Raw genomic sequence first — 16,025 nt, forward strand, 5'->3', positions numbered from 1 at the left:
CATAGGGGCTAATGACAAAAGAGAAGAGCTTCCAACAAAGGAGAGGGAAATTTTTTTTGTCTTTACTACAGTTATCTTCAACAGAGGTCGGTGCATTAGCTGTAGTTATCTTCATCATGACCTTTTTGTATATAGTTATCATGAGCACTAGGGCAGCTAAGTAACACAGTGGATAGAGGGCTGGACCAGGAGTCAGGAAGACCCAATTTCAAATGTGACCTCAGACACCTACTAGCTGTGTGACCCTAAGCAAGTCACTTAACCCTGTTTGCCTCAGTTTCCTCATCTGTAAAATGAGCTGGAGAAGGAAACAGCAAACCACTCCAGTACCTTTGCCAAGAAAACCCCAAACGAGGTCACAGATATTCAGATATAACTGAACAACAACATTATGAACACTGTAAGGCAAGGTGACCAAAGAATCCTATGTAATAATGAAACCAACTCCTCCTTGGACCCCAACTCATTTACGGTGGTGGTTGTTGTCCTTCATACTCAAAGAGGACCAAAATGACATCACTATGTGGGGGGTCAAGGTACAGCATGTCTAACTGTTATTGATCGGGACCAATGCGAGCTCAGAAGGCTCTACCACAGGTTGGGCACAAATAGCACACGTGGACAGTTAGATTAGAGATGTCTCCAAATTTGTGCATCTCACATTTCTTTTGAGCAGCTGCAATTGTACTTTGCTCATACAGCACAGCTCCTTCTTTGATGCAGGCACACCATGCCAGCATCTCCTGTGTCTCACAATTCAAAGTTCTTCAGAGACACCTTGAGAGTGTCCTTGTATCACTTCTTCTGGGCTCTGTGTGAGCACTTGCCTTATGTAAGTTCTCTGTAAAATAGTCTTTTAGGCAAATGTACATTTAACATCGAACAATGTGGCCAGCCCATAGGAATTACACTCTCTGCAGTAGAGTTTAAATGCTTGGCAGTTTAGCTTGAAAAAGGATCTCAGTTTCAAGTACCTTATCTTGCCAAGTGATCTTCAGAATCTTCAAAAAACAATTCACATGGAAGCAATTCAGTTTCCTGGCATGGTGCTGGTATATTGTCCAAGTTTCACAGGCATACAACAATGAGATCAGCACAATGGCTCTGTAGACCTTCAGTTTGGTAGGCAGTCTAATACTACTCTGCTCTCCCACACTTGCCTTCAGAGCCTCCCAAAGACTAAGCTAGCTCTGGCAATGAGTGCATCAACCTCATCATCATCTTATGTGTCAATCCCTGGAAAGTATAATGCCAAGGTAAGTGAATTTATCCACAGTATTCAAAATTTCTCCATTTGCTGTAACCAAAGATTTCACATATGGATGGTACAGTGCTGGCTGGTGGAGAACCTGTTTTCTTGATGTTAACTGTCAGGTCAAAATTAGCACAAGCGACAGAGAATTGATCTATACTCTGTTGCATCTCAGCCTCAGAGGCTGTATTGAGTACACAATCATCTGTGAAGAAAAAGTTGAGCACCAACTCTCCCTCCACTTTAGTCTTGGTTTGTAGCCTTTTCAAGTTCAATAATTTACCGTCAATGCAGTAGCTGGCCTTGATGCCATTTTCATCCTCATTGAAGTCATCTGACAACATTGCTGAAAACATCAAGTTAAAAAGCATGGAAGCAAGCACACGGCTCTGCTTCACTTCACTGGTGACTGGGAAAGCACAAGAGCATCATCCATTATCCAGAACCCATGCAAGCCTGCCGTCGTGGAATTGGCATATAATACTGATGAACTTCTCCAGGCAACCAAATTTTGCCATGATCTTCCACAAGCCCTCATGACTGACAGTATCAAAGGCCTTGGTCAGATCAACAAACATTGTATATAGACCTCTATTCTGCTCCTGGCATTTCTCCTGGAGTTGTCAAATCCTCCAGGTGAAGGATCAGTCTTTTAAAGAGGATTCTGACAAAAACCTTGTTGGCAGTAACTAAGAGAAAGACACCCACCCCACCCCTGTGATCGTCATGGGACAATCTATTTCCTTTTCCTTTATACAGATGGACAATGGAGGCATCCTTGAACTTCTGGGGAATAACCTTCTCCCCACATAATCTGGAAGATTTCAGTCAGCTTTTGAATGAGTAATGGACCCCCTGCCTTGTAAATCTCAGCTAGAATAGAATCAGCACAAGGTGTTTTGCCGCACAAGAGGAGCCTAAAAGTATTCAAAACCTCTTCTTCAGTTGGAAGTTGTGCTAGAGATGGCTTGACTTCAACCCGAGGTATACGATCAACGACTTCACCATTGACTAATGATGATCTGTTGAGAACACTATAGAAGTGTTCAGCCCATGTCTCCAGTATCATGTTCTTATCATTAATCATTGTGGCTCCATCTGTCCTGAGGAACTGAGTTATATCATAGGTCTTTGGACCATAAATAGCCTTCAGGGCATCATAGGAATGCTTTGGATTATTACTAACAGCATGAATCGAATTTCATCTACCTTCTTGCTGAACCAAGAATTCTGCATCTCTCTAAGCTAAATGCTGCCTTCTAAGAGATGGATGAACTATCCTACTGGTAAACCCTGTGGAGTTCTCATTTTTCATTTAGCAGCTTCTGAATTTCCCCATCATCTTCATCAAACCAGTCTTGATGTTTGTGAATATTCTGGCCCAGATGAGTAAATGCAGTGCTGTACACCAAATCTCTGAAAGTTACCCACTCCTTTTCTGCTCCACTGATGCCAACCATGTCTTGGCTCAGATTTCCCTCCAAGTTAGCAAACTGTTCATTCTAGAAGAGCTCTAATATATTGGCATTGTCTTATGGTAATCATCTTGCCTTGGGGCCACCACTTTTGTGAAATGTGAATGTTTAGTTGGGAAAAGACATCTATGATCAGTCCAGCACTCTGCGCCACTTGTTGCCTGTGTCATTCTCACATGCTTTCTGTCTCTTCTCTTTACAATAACATAGTCTATTTAATGCTAGTATTTGCTGCAAGGGTACATGCACAAAGCTTTATTGAGTTTAGGTAGATAGAAGACAGTGTTGATGATATGAAGGTCATGAAACGCACAACTCTTCAGTAGTAACATTGCCATTGCTGTCTCTAGCTCTATTCCTCCCAGGAACTCATAGTCTCTGCCCATTCTGGCATTAAAATCACCCAGAATTACAACCTTGTCCTCTTTCGACACGCTGAAGATGAGGGTCTCTAGGTCTTGGTAAAATTTTTCTTTGACCTCATCAGGAGTCATCATGGTGGGGGCATAGGCACTGATGATAGTGACGTGATGCTTTCCTGCAAGTGACAATCACATTGTCACGAGCCTGTCATTCCATCCTTCTGAAAAGCATACAAGCTTGTTGACTAGATTAGCTTTAATTGAAAAACCAGCTTCACAGTGCTCCTCATCACTGCAGCCACTCAAAAAAAATGCATTCCACTCTGACTTTGATAAGCTGGCCTTCATTTGCCAGCCTTGTTTCACTCAGGGCTGCTATTTGGATGCAATACTTGCCAAGCTCTCTTGCTACAAGAGCTATTCATCTTTCAGGTCTACTGGATTTCACATTGTCCATAAGCATGTATACATTCTATGTACCAGTGGTAAGTAGATTCATCTTTTTTTGTGTTTTGACCATAGGGCAGGATCCCAGCCTGCTGCAATAAGCAGGCCAGCATTAAGTTAGGTGAAGAGGACAATTTTTAGGAAATCTTTTCTAAGCCCCTTCCTCATACCAGGAGGTGAGGAGTACAGTTAAATAAGTATGTTCAGATACCTAGAGGGCTGTTGAATTCCACTGCTGCTTCAGTACAGTGAGAAGACAACCCATGGCCTGGTCACCTGTGTTCAGGGTTGTGACTACAGCTCCCAGTGTATCTGTACCAGACGCTTTGTCACTTGTGTGTTGCCAAAGGATTTTGAGGCAGGTAAAAATGGTAAAATGGGATGGGTGTTGTCTTTTGATTCATGCATAAATTGGATTCAAGTGAGGCAGAGCTGTGCAGTTGTTGGCCTCACTCTCTCTTCCAAAGTCACTGGAGTCCAGTGGCAAGACAAAAGTCAAGATGTTTGGCAGTGGCTTGGGATGCAGCAGATGACCTTGGCATCTTTGATGTCTAAACAGGCTCTAAGTGCTCCATAGTGCCTGCTTCAGCCGCCCTCATGGCCATTGAAACAAATTGTTATCATCCTCCCATTCTGCTGGGGGAATTCTTCACATGTTTGGAGTAGACATTTCCCCAACTCACCAATAGGTTTGAGACCCCTCCGTTACCCTCAACCTGGTTATGCCTGTCTGCCGAGATTGTTTTACTGGGGTGTGGCCATTGTGCATACTATAGCTTCTCAGAGACACAGGTGAGAGTTGGGTGGCAGATGGACACCAAAGGGGGATGAGCAGCTCTGAAACAACTTGGAAGCCCACTCACCAGAGGTGCTAGTCCTCCCTGAATACCTATAAACCCCACCCAACTCATTTATTCAACACTGAGAATTCTATAAACTGTTCTTCCAATTATCTACTTCCTCATGTCTTCTAGTTGAAAATAGCCTTCCTCATGTCTTCTAGTTGAAAATAGCCTATCAATTTATCTATAATTGAAGATACAATTTCACAGAATGCCAACTAGTTGGCTTTTAAACCAGGGTTTCTTAACTTGATATCTGTAAACTTAGGGTTTTCTTTTCTTAATATTTTAATAATTTTATTCTACCATAATTGATTCCCTTTATAATTATATTTATCTTATTTTATGCATTTAAAAATCTTATCCGGAGAAGGGATCCAAAGACCTCACCAGATTCTGTCAATCTCCTATACCACCAGGCTGCCTGGTTTCCTGTGGTATTGTAGGCCAGGCCTAACACAGGCTGATCTTGTAGTTTAGGTTCAAGACTGGAATGAACAGATACATATGTAGACCATCAAACAGTTAATCAAAAAGAAGTTTGTTTAGCCATAACATGGAAGGATTATTAATCAAGGATACAGCATTGATTAAATTGGACATAGCTTCCCTATCTCTGTATTTGCTATGGTGGTACCATTGGTGTCAAGTGAGGAACTATTGATTTCTCATGGGCCACATTTTGTACTGAAGCCTATGGTTTCAGCCTTAGACTTCTGGGTCAACTGCATCTCACAGATGGTTTCAGTACCTTTTAATGAAAAAAAAGTCAACCCTGCTGGGAGTAATGCCTTAGGAAAAAGCTAGCCCAGCCTATGTGGCAAGGATTCTAGTAGATATTGCTCCCACCATAAGTGGCATTGGGGAATCTGACAAAAATTGGGTATGGTGTAGTCAAAAGAAATCTAGAACCATCAAGAAGGAACTTTCTTTTCCTTCACCAAAGGTATATCTCATCTTTGTGTGGAAACTCCCTTCATCTATGTAAATAACCTATAATTCACAGCCCCAGAAAAATTGCCTCAGGGCACTGAAATGCTGAGAGGTTTTCCCATGGTCATATAGGTGGTATGTTGGAGGTAGTAAGACTTGACCCTGATCTTCCTGACTCCAAGGCCGGCCATCTGTCCACTATACCATGCTGTCTCATTTGCTTTTCACTTTAAGAGACGATATATGTCAGTGATTTCCCAATTATTTTATGGATGTGACACCCTATTTTTGTTTCTTGAAGATTATTATCCTTCTCTTTTAAAAAAAACATGTATTTTTCATTAAAGTAAAAAACTTTATTTCCAAATATTCCTTAAGACTGCAAAATTAGGTTTATAATCCTTAGCTTAATTTAATCTCCTCCATCCTAAACACCAGTTAAAAGATGAGATCCTTATTTGTTTGCATAGTGAAGTTATGGAAATTAAATTTGTTTTAGACCAGAAATGCATTGTTTTTAATGTGTAAAACTTCAGTATTTTAAAATGTCTCCTTTTTATTAGGAAATATTTGAGGGGCAATCCACCTGAAGACAAGGTAAGAAAACATGAATTTTTTGTCCATAGGTCAAATACATAACAATAACTAATGCATTTTTTTCTTTTCTAGTTTATAAACTATAATATTAGCAAATATGGCTGCCCTATCAAAATTTCTATGACAAAATCATTCCACCCTGTCCTTCATTTGTAAGTAATATTTTCCAATTTATCTTGCATTTTTCCAAATAATAGAATTAAAAACATGACTAACTGACCACCATAGGCCAAAAACAGGTTTTTGTTTGTTTGTTTTCACTAAGAAAGTTCACTATGTATATATTTTTAGGTCATTGCTAATGACCATTTTGTTTCACTTTAAATTTGCTTTAAATTCTGTTCTTCAGGGTCATTATCAGAGTCATTCCTTCCTTTCCCCCTTAGAATCTTGAGTCAAATCATAAATGCACCAAAAAAAAACTTAGTTCTTGGTTTTCAACAGATAATTTACACTTATTGTAATGGTTACTGATACAGTTATCCTACTGTTTCATCTGTGATCTTACAATGCCTCAAGTCTTCCACCAGCTATTAGGGAGCGCACTATTGATAAAGACAAGAAATCTAGATTCGCACTACTGGATACTGTCTATCTATGAACACAAGGAGATTTAGTTTCTCTAGACTCTTGAGATGATCCATTCCAACCTGAAAGATTAAGATATCACAAAAATAGCTAAAGAATAGTGTAGTTGCTATAAGAGATCAGAAAAAAGCCATTACCTTCCACACCATCTGGGAAACTCAGGAGCTAACAATGTGATCTTGCCAGAGCAGTGGCACCAGTGAATATTGTTTCTGTTTCTTTGAGAGGTATGATTTGTGAACTGCCTACCCATTGAATAGAGGTGGGCAGGGAGGGAGGGAGATAAGTGTTTTTTAAGCACCTACTTTGTTCCCCTATGCTAAGCACTTTACAGATATTACCCTCATTTGATAGGATACCTAATTCCTCAAATTAAGAGCTATAAACAAAGTTACTTACCAGCTCAAGTGAGTGACATCTGATTTTCAATACATATCTTGGTCCCTTCTAGCTGTAAAATTTTATGACAAACACTAATGGAATAAATCGCTTAATTCAATATTTTATTCTCATAATGATATTTGTAATTCATTCTAATTGGTATTGCTATGAAGAAGAAATACATTATTGTCACTGTAGTAATGTTTATAATTCTGAACCATCCTGAAGGCCATTTTAAATCCAGAGGTCATTAATTTACTTTTTCATTAGATAATGTTCCCAATAATTTATAGCTTCTTATTCCTTCAAACAAGAGAAGAAGATAGGCATTTTGGAGTAAATATGTTGTAGTCTAGGGGTGCTAGGAACCCCAAAATGCAAGAGTACATGGTAGGGGTCTGCCTCAAAAGAATTCAACCACTCAAGCCTTCTTTCAGTCCAAGTAGCAAGTTTATTAAGACACCAGACATCGGTTGGGATAGGCAAGATTCCTAGTGAGTCTATGGTATTTGTGACACCAATACAAGTGGAACAGATTCTTAATTTGATGAGGATGGGACTGATATTTTTATACAGAAAAAGACTGAGAAAAACTGGATAGGATTAAGGACTGGCAAGTAGCCTGGGGTAGTCCCAAGGTAACAGAATGAAGGGCTTGGCTGGGTCAGAGGCCACCAAAAAAAAAAAAAAAGGACAGTTGAAAGGATTATACTGGGATAGGCCAGATGCAGATGCCTCAGGCAAACACCAGAAATCTGGGCTGCTGAAATTTGTGGGAAAGTTCATGGGCCCTTTTTTTTAGGGGTCCCATTGATGCGGTTTAGGAGTTCAGGGGTCCTGGGACCCCAAAATCACAACACCCGGGTCCTGTCCAAAAGAATTTGGCCCAAGCCTTCTTTCAGCCAAAGACAAGGTTTGTGAGAACATCCATCATATTGGGCAGACTCTTAAGGAGTCTGAACATTAGTAAGCTATTGGCTTACTGACTAGTTTATAAGAATCTAAGCAGTGGCTAGATTTGAGGAATCTGAGCATCTTAATGGAGACAAGATGGACCTTATATACAGAAAGACTATGGGAGGGATCTAGGAGTGGCCAAGTAGTCTATGAGGTAATAGAACTCCAGTGGTGGCCTAGAGAGAATGGAGCCTAGATAGGATTGAGGGTGGGAAGTGGCCGAGGAACATAGGGAGGTCTAGGCTAGGTTAAGAGTAGAAGAATGGGAATAGCCACAAAGAAAGGCCAGCTGATGGGATCGTAGCCTCAGGCTAAAGGCAGAGATTTGGCCATGTGGGAAAGTCCAGGGTTTTTCCTTTTTGGGGTCTAGCTCCCATCCTCATCACCATTATTCCATCAGCCCCATCAGATTTCAGCTAGAAAGACTAAGAGAGATTATCTGTTTCATCCTCATTTTATAGATGAAAAAGCCAAGGTATTGAGAGATGAAGTTATTTCCCCAAGATCCTAGAGGTAGTAAGAGGTAGAACCAGTATTCAAACTAAGGTCTTTTGACCCCAAATCCAAAACTTTTTCTGCTATAGATATCTACAATGTCTTAACCATATTAAATGATTACTAAGCAACCATCTTTTAGTAATCCAATTATCCAAAAACCTTTGGAACAATCCTACAAAGATTTTATTACACAGTCCTTCTCCTTTAATCTTACAGTCAATAAGTAAAACCTAGGGTTTGTCCTAATTAAATTTGGTGTTCAATTTTCAGCAAGATTTCTGAGAAGATCATAACTTTAGAGCTAGGAGGGACCATAGAGGTCATTTAGTCCAACCCCTTCATTTAAATGTCATATGATCACAAGGCCATAGATCTAGAGTTGGAAGGGACCTAAGAGATGTGTCCAATATTCTCATTTATAGTTGAGGAAGCTAAGACCAAGAGAGGTGAAGGCTCTTGCCCAAGGTCAAACAGATAGTAAATGCTCTGTGGTGTAGTGTGTAACATACTGGACCTGGAGCAAAGAATACTTGAGTTTAAATCCTGTCTCAGGTATCTTCTGGCTGTGTGACCTTGACTAAATCATTTGACCTCTCTTAGCTTGATTTTCCTCATCTGTAAAATCAGGATAATAAAAGCACCAACATCCCTGGGTTATTGTGAGGATCAAATGAGATAATGTATATAAAGGACATTACAAACTTCAACATCCTATATAAATGCTAGTTATTTAAGGTAATCACCATTATTAGTAGTAAACGGCAGAATTAGAATTTGAACCTTTATTGTTGTTCTTTGTCCTTCATTCTCAAAGAGGACCATGACATGAGGGAAGTGATGCCATGACATGCAAGTGAATTGGATTTAAGTGAGGGAGTGCTGTGCAAAGTCACCAGCTTCATTCTGTCCTCTGGTGCCATCTGGGTCCAATGGCTAGATATAGGTCAGAACAACTGGAGATGGGCCAGGATGCAGTGGGGGACCTTAGCCTTTTCATGCTAAGGTCTTTAACAGGTCTCATTGCAGTGCCCATTCAGTGATCAAGGCTTAATAAGAAATGAGGCAGAAAATGGCCTCTTTACCAAATCCAAAAAAAAAAATTATCTGGGAAGGAAAGACCCTTAAGGTCAGCCAAAACAGAAAACAATTGTTATTTACATTCATTCTAAACCAATAGAGACTCAAACAATGACCAAGTTGGGCTTGGCCTGGGACCTATTATTGGCCAATCGATGAGAGCCAGAATGATTTGAGGTTAAGGCTGGCCTTTAAGAAAGAAAAAAAGTTTTGTAGATTAAAATTTATATTCCCTTTGGGCAAAGCACCCCAAAGGTAAGGGTGTGATGCCTTATGTGGACAGAGGGGGAGGGAAGGAAGGAAGGAAGGATGGAAGGATTGCCCAACTGGCCAGTTTCAGTTTGGTCCCCAGCGAGCAGCTCCTTTTCAATTCACAGAGGTTGCTATTTATCCTTTGTTCTTGAAGAGGACCATGACATCAGGGAGGTGATGCCATGACATGCAAGTGAATTAGTTTTTGTTTTGGTTTGGTTTTTTGCTAAGCAATGGGGTTAAGTGACTTGCCCAGGGTCACACAGCTAGTAAGTGTTATGTATCTGAGACCGGATTTGAACTTAGGTCCTCCTAAGTCCAGGGCTGGTGCTCTATCCACTGTGCCATCTAGCTGCCCCTCATGCAAGTGAATTAGATTAAAGTTAGGGAGGGCTGTGCAAATTCACTAGCCTCACTTTCTCCTCCCGAGCCATCTGGGTTCAGTGGCCAGATATACATCAGGACAACTAGAGATGGCCCCCAGAATTTGAACCTAGATCTTGACTCTAAGTTTGGTGTGCTTTCCACAAGGCAGACAGTAGAAATTGAATCTAAGGCCAGATCCCTTCCGCCATCTCAAAATAGCAAGAAATATGCCAAGTAGAGTAAAAGAATAACAACAAATAACAAAAATGGGAAAGGAAAGAAAGAATCATGAGGAAAATGCACAGGAAAAAAGAAAAGCTGGGTTAGACTTATTCTGTTTGGCCCCAGATATAAGAACAAGCAAAAGTGGGTGCAACTTGCATAGAGGCACATTTACACTTGATTTGAGAAAAAACTTCCTAATAACTAAAACTAGCCAAAAGTGGAATGGGCTGTTTTGAAGCAGTGAGTTCCCCCTTACTTGAAGTCTTTGAATAAAGGGTAGATGACAAGTTGTCAAGTATATTGTAGAGAGGATTCTTTTTCATGAAAAGGCTTAAACCAGATGATCAATGAAATTCTTTCTAACTCTGAAATTGTATAAATCTGTGACAATAGAATATGCAGGGATAATCCAAAGAATATAGGTTTTTCAGAAAAATAAAATGAAAGAAAAAACCTAAATACAGGCCTCAGTATATCCCATAAGAAAATTTCCCAGAAGTATTAGAGTGTATAAAGTACACTTTATTTTATTTTTCAATAGAATCCATAGGCTGACAGAAATCTCAAATTTAAGTCACCAAGAAATATTGTGGGCAAATATCAGGTCTCTACAATTAAACAAATCATGTAGGCAAGTCAGGGTCAAGGAAAGGGGAAACTGAGGCAAACAGAGGTTGACCCAGAGGACTTGCCCAGGATCATATAGCTAATAAGTGTCTGAGTCTGATTCCAGGCCAAGGCTATACCACCTAACTACCTCAAGCTCTTTACAAGTTAAGTAAAAGCAATCCAGGTCATCAAAAGCTTCTATTCCAATACAAGAAGAATCAAAGGGAAATTGAAATAAGATACTTAAAAAAAAACAAATTAAATCAATTTACATCCCCAAATCACATAACCTATAAAGTCTAGCTTAATCATCAATGAAAAAAGATAGATTCCATAAGGGGGTCATTACAAAAGTGAATGATAGAAATGGAGGTAGTGATGAGGATCATCTATAGAAACCTTATTACCTAGGATGGTAGCTTGCAAAGGCAGAGAAGAAACATATTCTAAATATGTGCAGGGAGAAATGACAATATTTTGCAACTGTTTGGACATGTGAGGGTGAGGGAAATTATTTATCCCAATTATGTGTCCCAGTGCAGATGAATTCCAGATCTACTCATCCAGATCTTGTACCAGTCCCCAGTGCCTTTTGGACCTTTCAAGCTAGATGTCTCAGAGGCATCTCAAATTCAACATGATCCCATTCTCTTCCATCTCATACCTGCTCCCTCTTCTAAAATCATAGCATGATAAGATCATAGATTTAAAGCTAGAAAGAACCTATTTTGATTCTTCCATTTATTAGTATCCTACTCTCCTGAAATTACTTTGTTCATAGTAGTTAAGGACTAGAGATACAAAGACAAAAATAAAATAGACCTTAGCCTCAAAGAACTTTTTTTCTCTTAGGAGAAACAACACACAAAGAAAAATCAATGCAAAATATATACAAAGTAGATACATGAGAGGGCATTTGAGTGGCGCTTTGAAGGAACCTAGGAATTTTATAAGTCAAAGGTAAAGAGGGAGTACATCATTCCAGTCATTGGTGACAGCCTGTGCTGAAAATGGAATGGCACATACAGGAGACTAAAGTGGTCATTTTAGAAATGTATTAATATGGGGGCAGTTAGGTGGCACAGTAGATAGAGCACTGGTCCTGATGTCAGGAGGGCTTGAGTCCAAATACGGCCTCAGACAAAACACTTGACACTTACTAGCTGTGTGACTCTGGGCAAGTCACTTAACCCCAATTGCCTAAAAAAAAAAAAGTATTAATATATCTCTATTGAATAGACTGCTTTCCTAACTAACTTTTCTTAATTTTTCCTTTTATTCCTCCTCACAGAACCTTTTCACCTTGATCACAAATCAAATATTAAAAAAATAGGTTTCTATATCTTCTGTCTTTTGTTTGTAGCAAAAGGGAAATTACAGAAGGTACTAGATGTGTACACGATGGGATGGTACTGAGGGAGGTGCAGAGGTAATTCCAGACTCCTAAAACCCTTTCACAACTGGGGGGTGGGGCAAGTGCTGAGTGGAGGATCTACACTCAGCGAGACACCTCTAACACAACCACCCAATCACAAGCTTTTTTTAACTGATAAAGATTTCTAATAATTAAAAGCATTTGGACCACAGGATATTTCATTTTCTAGATCAGTATTTCCAAAACTAAATTTGTCACAGAATATTTTGGGGTTTGAAATTTATTGATGAAGCCTATAAACGTTCTTGTTGTTCAGTCATTTTTCAGTTGCGTTCGACTCTCCCTGACCCCATTTGGTGTTTTCTTGGCAAAGATACTGGAGCGATTTGCCATTTCCTTCTCCAGTTCATTTTACAGATGAGGAACTGAGGCAAACAAAAATCAGTGACTTGTCCAGGGTTCCACAGCTAGTAAGTGTCTGAGGCCAGACTTAAACTCAGGTCTTCCTGAATCCAGGCCCAGTGCTCTATCCATTATTAAACAGCTACCGGGCTGAGTGCTGGGGATACAAAGAAAGGCAAAGGATAACTCCTGCCTTCAAGGAAGTTTTGCAAGAAAATAGAAGTCAATATTAAGTCAATTTGCATACCAAAAATTGGCTACACATACAAGATCTGGGGGTTGAGTAAACAGTGTGATATGGCACCCAAAAATGTGAGGGTGATCTGCATTAAGAAAGGCTTGGTTTCTAGGAATTAGGAGGCGATAGTCCTGCTATATACTCTGCTCTGGTCAGACCATATCTATCATACTGTCAGTCCATCAACAAGCATTTATTAACAAGCACCTTCTATGTGCCAAGCACTGTGAGAAGTATTTGAGGATACAAAGAAAGATAAAAGACAGCCCTGCCCTCAAGGAGCTTACAACCTAATTGGAGAGACAACGTGCAAACAACTAAGTACAAACAAGTTAGAGACAATCAACAGAGGGAAGATATATTTCTAGTCGCCATATTCAAGAATAGCTTTGGTAAGTTAGAGAACATCAAAAGGAGGGCATTTGCCATCCAGTTTGGTGAAGCTTCTTGAGTTCATCACATATGAGAACCACTTGAAGGAACTAAGGACATGGAAAGCCTGAAGAAAAGTCTTAGGGAATACAGATCTTCAAATATTTAAAGAGGCTGTGGTATGGAAGAGGGATTAGATTTGTTCTTTTTGTCCCCAGAGAGAAGAACTAGGAATAATGAGTACAATTTAGAGAGACCAGTCCAGACTTGGTGTCAGGAAAAACTTCCTAACAAGGAGATATGTCTTAAAGGGGAACAGTCTGCCTTAAGAGGGAATAGGAAGGGTTTCCTGCTTTGGTATTGGAAAGGGGCAGTTTATTGATTTCTCTTTGGTTTGGTTAGAAGAAAAATGAATCATGTTTGTGACGGGTTGTCTCACCCAACAATAGATCTCACAGTCCCTCTGGATGAAGGACTAGGGAAATGCATCCTAAGGTACTAAGGCTAACCACATGTCTCCCTTCAAGATACAAGTCCATCTACCACTTTTCTCTCTCTCTCTTTTATCCCAGAATTTTCCTTGACCCGATCTAATCTTTGGACACAATCACAACCTCCAGAGTTATTCCCCAATAGCCACTGCTGTATATTCTGAGATTTTTGTGTCTCACAGGATGAGTTGCAAAGAACTGATGAGAGTTTGAGAAACCCAACTATCCCAAAGCTGACATTACTAAGCATTAAGTTCTTGTGATTATCATTTCTTCCAGATATGAGGGTGGCAGATTCATTGAAGAAGTTAAAGCAAATTTTATTATCTGGGAGATAAATGGAAGAAAAGATTTTGGCTATACCTTATCTATGTCTGATGTAAGTAATTTTTTTTTCATTTGCATGGCATTTAGTTATATAGCTTAACTATGTCTTTCCCTTTGAAGTTTATAACATTTTCTGAACAAGAATGGTGGCACATGCCTGTAATCTCTGCTAACCAGAAAATTGAGGTTGGTAGATCACTTGAGCTGAAGAGTTCTGAGGTATAGTGAGTGAAGCCAATTGGCTGCCTGCACCAAGTTTGGCATCATTGTGGAGAGCCCCTAGGAACAGGGAGCTATAAGGTTGCATGAGGGGCAAATCAGTCAAGTTGGACACAGAGGAGGTCAAAAGTGCTTTGCTAATCAGCAGTGGATAGAACCTGTGAGTAGCCCCTTCTACTCCCATCCTGGTAAGTGTGAGAGATCCAGTCTTTGGGGGAAAAAATCCTCTTCTAAGAAAAAGTAGAACTAAGCAATTTGAGGGTGAGGAAAGGAACCGGATTTCCCTAAAGCAAAGTTTCTGCTATAGGGAAAAAGCAAGGTTTTATTAGACTTATCAGTCTATTAATTAAATCTCCCAGCTCAGAAACAATAGTGATATCTTCACTCTGCTGTCAGAAGCTTTTGAGGTCTAGAGTTTTTATGGGATAAGACTATTGTGACCTTTATTTTGCAAACAAGCAAGTGATATGATTCTCTTATGTTAAGTTCCATCTGAATTCTTACTTAATATGATAAACTTCTAGTATTTCTGTTAAGTTCCACATGGATTTTGTGTCTGCTTTGGCACAATATATGATAAATTGTTTCTGCTACCACATTGTCAAAGTGTCCAATAGACAGAATCTAACATTTCATGTTTAAAATTTACTCAGATAACAGTTGCCAGATTTGTTTGAAATTATGTTGGGTGGTTTGGAAAAGAAGGGGTTTAGGCTAGACTATATGAGCTGTTAATGATAAATAAACCCATTGACTAATTTACACTTAATATCTACCAGATGCAGACTATGGAAATAGGATTATCAAGAATACCTTATGGTCTTTATGTCAAATTTCTCTGACAAGGGTTTGGTATCTAAGACATGGAAACAATTAACAGAAATTTATAAGTTCAAAAGCCATCCCCAGTAGACAAATGATCAAAGGATAGGAACAGACAATTCTCCAAAAAAAAAAATTGCAAACTATAAATAACCAGAAATCACTAATAAGAGAAATACACATCAAAACAACTCTCAGGTTTTACCTCACAACCTGCAAATTGACAAAGATGACAAAAGAGAGGAAAAGTTAACGTTGGAGGGGTTGTGGGAATATAGGCACACTAATTCATCATTAAGCAGAGCTGTGAATCAGTATAGCCATTTTGGAAATCAATTTGGAATTATGCAAATAAAATGTCGATACCTTTTGACTCAAAATATTCTTACTCTGCTTATGCTCCAACGAGGCCTTTGAATAGAAGAAAGTCCCTATACTTGTGCACCAAAATTTTTATAACAACACTTTTTGTGATTACAAAGAATCAGAAGTAGATGCCCATTGATTGGAGAATAGCTAAACAAATTATGGTACACAAGCATAACGCAATATTACTGTGCTGTAAGAAATTAGGGATATGAATATATAGAGGCATGGAAGATCTATATGAACTGATGCAGAGTGAAGTCAACAGAACCAAGAAAACATATGCAGTGATTACAGCAATGGAAATGGAAATCATGATCACAAAAAAAGTCTAAAAATGAATGTTGCAAAATGATAAAGAATAAGCACAGCTTAAAAGAGGTGATAGGAGGCAGCTGGCAGCACAGTGGATAGAATGCTGGACCTGGAGTTAGGAAGACCTGAATTCATATCTGGCCTCAGACACTTACTAGCTGTGTGACACTGAATAAACCAGTCAAACCTCTGTTTCCTCAATTGTAAAATGGGTATAATAACAGCATCTACCTCACA

At 39.4% G+C, this 16,025-nt stretch overlaps 1 protein-coding gene across 1 annotated transcript in view; it reads left to right on the forward strand.

The window, feature by feature from the left end:
• The window catches only part of CATSPERE (catsper channel auxiliary subunit epsilon), a 177,575-nt gene that overhangs the window by 150,970 nt on the left and 10,580 nt on the right, over positions 1–16,025 (forward strand). Inside the window, exons 16-18 of the mRNA XM_020982097.2 lie at positions 5,875–5,908; positions 5,981–6,060; positions 14,019–14,118. Of these exons, the coding sequence (XP_020837756.2) occupies positions 5,875–5,908; positions 5,981–6,060; positions 14,019–14,118 (214 nt within the window). The remainder of the gene's footprint in view (positions 1–5,874; positions 5,909–5,980; positions 6,061–14,018; positions 14,119–16,025) is intronic.

Source organism: Phascolarctos cinereus, unplaced genomic scaffold, assembly GCF_003287225.1.
Source record: "Phascolarctos cinereus isolate Bilbo 61053 unplaced genomic scaffold, phaCin_HiC Scaffold_5;HRSCAF=322, whole genome shotgun sequence".
Lineage (NCBI taxonomy): Eukaryota > Metazoa > Chordata > Mammalia > Diprotodontia > Phascolarctidae > Phascolarctos > Phascolarctos cinereus.